At 40.8% G+C, this 6,223-nt stretch overlaps 1 protein-coding gene across 1 annotated transcript; it reads right to left on the reverse strand.

The window, feature by feature from the left end:
- Positions 1-1,123: 1,123 nt before the first annotated feature.
- Positions 1,124-6,223, reverse strand: LOC121584813 (BTB/POZ domain-containing protein KCTD9). The gene is made up of 12 exons (XM_041900946.1): positions 6,054-6,223; positions 4,969-5,090; positions 4,824-4,867; positions 4,627-4,723; positions 4,437-4,495; positions 4,205-4,333; positions 3,978-4,045; positions 3,775-3,870; positions 3,521-3,670; positions 3,305-3,410; positions 3,070-3,203; positions 1,124-2,831 (listed from the first exon to the last, which is right to left on the reverse strand). Exons 1-12 carry the CDS (start codon positions 6,099-6,101, stop codon positions 2,715-2,717), a joined length of 1,170 nt encoding a protein of 389 aa, XP_041756880.1. The 5' UTR covers positions 6,102-6,223; the 3' UTR covers positions 1,124-2,714.

A 6,223-nucleotide genomic window follows, 5' to 3' on the forward strand; every position in this document is an offset into this window, starting at 1 on the left:
CCACCCTCATGGAGTCTGTTTCTGACCGTTTGAGCAGACACATGCACATTTGTGGCCTGCTGGAGGTCATTTTGCAGGGCTCTGGCAGTGCTCCTCCTGCTCCTCCTTGCACAAAGGCGGAGGTAGCAGTCCTGCTGCTGGGTTGTTGCCCTCCTACGGCCTCCTCCACGTCTCCTGATGTACTGGCCTGTCTCCTGGTAGCGCCTCCATGCTCTGGACACTACGCTGACAGACACAGCAAACCTTCTTGCCACAGCTCGCATTGATGTGCCATCCTGGATGAGCTGCACTACCTGAGCCACTTGTGTGGGTTATAGACTCCGTCTCATGCTACCACTAGAGTGAAAGCACCGCCAGCATTCAAAAGTGACCAAAACATCAGCCAGGAAGCATAGGAACTGAGAAGTGGTCTGTGGTCACCACATGCAAAACCAGTCCTTTATTGGGGGTGTCTTGCTAATTGCCTATAATTTCCACCTGTTGTCTTTTCCATTTGCACAACAGCATGTGAAATGTATTGTCAATCAGTGTTGCTTCCTAAGTGGACAGTTTGATTTCACAGAAGTGTGATTGACTTGGAGTTACATTGTGTTGTTTAAGTGTTCCCTTTATTTTTTTGAGCAGTGTACTTACATTTCCCACAGTGTCAGACAGGCTGCCAGTCTCTCTCTTCTCCCCTGGTCTCATGTCATAGGACCAATGTTGACGGGCTCATGTCATGGTACCAATGTTGACAGCAACCCTGTGACACTAGTACCACCACCAAGAGCAGCAGCAACAACAGGACATTGTTCTCTTCCATTCTACCAATAGTCAGCCTTACTCTATCTGAGCAGTTCATTTGTCTCTGAGGTTTTATTGGAAGCTTGGTTTCCATGTGGCCCCTTAGTCCCATCACCTCGCTGCAGGTCACAAAAAAGTGGGATTACAGAAAAAATAATCCACTCAAAAATATTTTGCAGAGCAGCACTAAGCACCTCCACTTCAGGCACCCCAAAGAGCCTTTTAAAAGCCTAAAATACTTTGGGTATGATTGTGCACTTTTACAGCAGCAACTATTATATGAATTAGGCACAGGGTCTTAAGAGTTATTAGTTGGAAAGTTAGCGAAAACATACCAGTATTTCATTTGCACAAGTAATTTATTTTTTAATTCATAACAGTAATTTATTGAATTACATTTTTGTGGTTGAGTGCAATAATTATAGACAGCAAAAGCCGAGAAACACACCCGGTCTTTAAAGAACTAACTTTCATTCCATATTTCTTTAATACAATATGTTATATCAAAATAAATAACCATTGTTCTTTCTTACAAGGTTCAGATATTGACGATCTCCACACTCAAGGTGCAATATTCTTTATGATTGCCTTCATTATCGCGAAAGATGAGTACCTACCTACTGTGATAGAGTATAGAGAGAATATTGCATCTCAAAATCTTTCAGCTACAGCCAGAAAAAATGCAGTCTTTAAACATGCAGACATCGTTCTAAAATAACTGATGTAAGATTGTGACAATCACAGTCCAGCAGTGATAACATTTTGCTATCCTAATAACTTACACGTTTTGGAAGCACTGAATTTGAAATACATTGTTACAACCACCACATTTAACTTTTTGGTGTCCTATGAGTGAGTAAAACAGAAGTTAGTTACCGAAACATACTACTTAAGACATATTTGTGCAAAGCAAAATGTCAATACATGACTGAATGAAATGCCCTGTTCATTGGTTGTTGTCTCCTTGAGGGGAGTGTTGTTATACAACTATCTTCCTCTTACAACTAGGTGCTACACAAGCTTGAACATGACAGTAACACAATTAAAACACACATTCACTTCGATAAATTGCTTATCATATTTGGATATGATGAATAATGGATTTCATACAACAAGAGGCAAAAACCACAGTGAAATGCATGCAACTAGACTAGAGATCAATCAGACAGTGGTAAAAATAAGGAGGTAGATTCACAGAGAACACCAAAAACAGGCAGCAAGGAAAGAGTACATTGCATACTTGAAATTCTGTTGAATACAGTTCAACACACACAGTCTTATATGAAAAATGAAATCCACAGCATAATTGTGTGGTGCAATAACAGCAAATTATTATGCCATTTTCACCATGCTACGGTATGGCTTTGACTTAGAAAATAAACATCCTAAACATAAAGCATATCTGACAATTAAACTAAGTACATTGATAAGAATGTACAGTCACACCATGCCACCTCCCACTTATGCTATACCACAGTCTTGGTTGAGGCCCTTACATTTTTACTTTCAACTTTCATGGACTTATAGTTTGATAATCTTTGACTTACAGAACCGTGTTAAATAATCAAGAAATATATATACATACACACATCTTGAAATAATAAAAAAAACGTAATAGTAAACATACATAAAGAACATTCAATATTTTGGTTTTGGGAAAAAAATAAGGAAAGACAGTCAGACATTTAAAACCTTCCACTACATAACATAAATGGATAACCCTGGATGTGCTCTAGTGCAAGAGATTTAAAGCTAGTATATCAGCTGGAAGGGATGTGGGATGTGCATAAAAATGTATATATTGCATAAGGGTCCAGAAAGCTTGATAGTAGGGGTGGGTGGGATTTGCTGGCATAATAACATCGTTGCCAGGCATCCATGAGATTAACCAGCCTGAATCCAGGTGGAATGTGCAGGGTTGTGCAGGAGAGTCATCTGACACTCTGAGACATGTGCAATGCAGTCAGCATTTCTTCAAAAATGGCCCCCTTCACATTGGACCCTCTCAAGTTGGCCTCTTGTAGGTCACAGCCAGACAGATCACAATTCTGTGAGGAGTAAAACAAAACTGTCAGTATTCTTGGTACTAACCAGTCAGTATTCTTGACAATAACCTTAGATGTCACAGTAATAAAACAGTTATCTTAGGATGGATGCAACTTTATGGTATCTGATAAACCTCCAACAACAAACAAAATGATTACAAGAGCTGTCTGATCTCATTTGTTTCAGATTTACTTGATATTTTTGTCTCAAGGTTAATCCTCTTAAATGCCCTCTGCTTACCTCAAGATCAGTTCCTGCCAAAGTGGCACCCCGTAGGTTACAGTTCTTCAGTTTAGCATTTTTTAGAGTGGACACACGCAGATTAATTCCAGTCATCTGACTTCCCTCCATGTCGACCCCTTTCAGATTGGCACCTAATGAGACAGACATTAGATGTTCAACACCAGAGGTTATACAAGTGTTTCCAGTTCCATATTTCTCATCCCTCTTATAATACAAATAAATTACAGTTTACCCTCCAAGTTGGCCTTTAGTCCAGACGGGTCCTCAAAATTGCATCCTTTGAGAGACGCCCCCTCAGCATTTGAACAGAGCATTTTTACACCCTGCAAGTTAGCACCCTAAAACAGAAAGACAAAATCAGTCCCCTCAAAATACTGCTAATTTCTCAAATGTTGACACGCTGTAACAGGTAGGTTTCATAAGCTAATGAAGGAGCTAATGGATTTACATCGAGGTTGGCCCCAGAGAGGTCAGCCCGCTCCAGGTTTGAACAGCATAGGTTGGCATGTGTCAGGTTGCAGCGACTCAGGTTGGCCATCTTGAAGTTGATGTAGCGCAAGTCAAGGCGAGAGAGATCAGCACCACTGAAATTTAGTCCCTTTTGGATGGAGAGAGGTATTATTTATCACGTTCACATATGTTAGGTAAACTGTATCTAATGTTCAACAGGGTGTTGGCCTTGTAGAAAATGTGTTGTTTTACCTGACAGCGGAGCTCTGATTTGGTGGGTGTAGCCAGCAGAAACCGAACAAACTCCTTGCGAGAGATGGGAGAGTGGTCCTCAGGTGGCTGGTTATTCTGGAGAAAAGCATGTGGTGACATGGATTAATATCCAGTGACGAAATTAAATAAATCATTTGAAATATGGAGCTTGCTTGTCATCCATAAGGCCATGAGTTCTTCACCTTTATTGCTACTTCCAACTGCTCAGCCAGCTGCTCAATTCCAAAGAATTTAGCCTCCTCCAAAACCCCTGAAACCCAGATTAGATTTACTGATTAAAGCCAATATGTTGTCAAGATTTCAGAAATATAAATACTGTAGTCAACATGTACAACTGAAGTGATATCATTAATCTGTGAGCTTTATTGTAGAATAAAGATAATGCGCCGCCTGTAAATGCCATACATACCAAGTAAATTGATTCCTTCATTGATAATGAGCTGGCCATGTCGCAGGTAATTAAGAATAGGCTCGAAGTATTCTGGGCTGCGGTCAATCAGGTAAGCCCCACGTTCATCCTGCTTGTTACCCCATACATCTGCAGAGCAAAGAGAGGCCATCATTATGGGTAAATTACAACAGAAAAGGTATCTTGTATAAGGTCAGCAGTGTTAGATGTGACAAACGTAATTACTGTTTACCCTTCTCCCGGAACATATGAGCAAGCATGCTCTCTGGCTCCTTGCTGACCAAGGTGCTCCTGTAAAAAGGACCATAATTTTGAGGAAAACGTGACCAAATAATAAAGTGGATGGCAATAATACTAACAGAGATATTCCTATGTGACTTTTGATGTTCACAGACATTAGAAACAACTCCTCCATTGCTTACCGTGTGGTGGTGAAGAGACGCCCCCCAATATTAAGGGTCAGCCAATCTGTGTGTGCCCTAGGCAGGCCGTCTGTAGCCCTGACATCATTCTGTGGGTCTAAGATAATAACATTATTCAGAGGGATAACTCACCACCTCATTCTTCAGAACCAAATGGTTTGCAAAGACTAGGAAAGATTTAGAGGACACAAACTCACCAACAAAGGGTTCTCCCTCTGAGACATACAAAACATCATCATCCCTATAATAAGGAATAGTAGAGAAATGAATATGTAATATTGGCCTGAGTAAGGACATTCCAAGTACATGAAACTACAAAGTGTTGAAGGAAATGTACCCTACCTGATGAGTGCTATGTCATCTATAAGACCACCTTTTCCATTGTATAAATTACAGGCTTTGATTCCCAACTTATTGCTTGCTACAGACAACAGGTCAGCCAAGGTCCCATACACAGCTACAACCTAATGAAGGAAAACAGAGTTATTGTCACACAAAAAAGACTGATTTGGGTAAACCCATTCTCTCTTGCTAGCAAACTTAAAGGTAGACTCAGCAATATGACATGATAATATATTGGGGCGGCAGGTAGTGTGGTCCTCTGTAGCTCAGCTGGTAGAGCATGGCGCTTGTAACGCCAAGGTAGTGGGTTCGATCCCCGGGACCACCCATACACAAAAATGTATGCACGCATGACTGTAAGTCGCTTTGGATAAAAGCGTCTGCTAAATGGCATATTATTATTATTATTATAGGTAGCTTAGTGGTTAAGAGCGTTGTGCCAGTAACCGAAAGGTCGCTGGTTCTAATCCCCGAGCCGACTAGGTGAAAAATCTGTCGATGTGCCCATGAGCAAGGCACTTAACCCTAGTTGCTCTTGTAAGTCGCTCTGGATAAATGACTAAAATGTAATAGTTGGACAACTGCTTATATACAGATGTCAACAACAAAGTTAAAATCTACCAAGACTGGCACCAGTTCTTCCGAATGTGCCCCCTCCCTTGAAACATACCAACATTGTTAAGAGGCAATGGTGGGTCACAGGTTTAAATGTTGTTGGTTTGAAAACACTGTTGTTGACGTCTGTAAGGAAGTGGCCACATTTTGAATGATGATGTCATATTTCTGAGTCTACCTTTAATGTAGCCAGATAGCTAACTAGGAAATTAGTTAGCAGATAGCTACGTTTGTTCGTAATGCCAAACAACCTATCATATTAAATAGCTAGCGTTAGCGCGCAAAGTAAACTAGCTACACAAATTATAAGGGCCGCATAGCTTTGATGCAACTATGCGAGTTTGTTGGGACATTTGGCTGTTACAAACTCGCTTAGTTGCATCGAAGCTACGGACCGCATTACATTACATTGCTAGTCTTACCTTACAGTTAGCTATCGTTAGCCCAATAGCTAAACTAACTGTACGCACCTTGCCATTTTTGGACGTCCCGTTCACAAAAAGAGTAACTCTTCTCATTCTTTGTAATAGTCTTTAATAATAATCCTAGAACAATGAGCCACAGTAGAACGCTCCAGAGCAGCTAGCTAGCTGATTTGACAGTTTGACGACACGGCAAGAAGACAACATACTTCTTCTTC

The sequence above is a fragment of the Coregonus clupeaformis genome, chromosome 16, assembly GCF_020615455.1.
Source record: "Coregonus clupeaformis isolate EN_2021a chromosome 16, ASM2061545v1, whole genome shotgun sequence".
Lineage (NCBI taxonomy): Eukaryota > Metazoa > Chordata > Actinopteri > Salmoniformes > Salmonidae > Coregonus > Coregonus clupeaformis.

Coding starts and splice junctions, on each gene's coding strand:
- LOC121584813 (XM_041900946.1), bottom strand. CDS start 6,101: ATGAGAAGAGTTACTCTTTTTGTGAACGGGACGTCCAAAAATGGCAAG. Junction 4,868..4,968: donor GATGACATAGCACTCATCAG/GTAGGGTACATT, acceptor TCCTTATTATAG/GGATGATGATGTTTTGTATG. Junction 4,496..4,626: donor CGTCTCTTCACCACCACACG/GTAAGCAATGGA, acceptor TCCTTTTTACAG/GAGCACCTTGGTCAGCAAGG.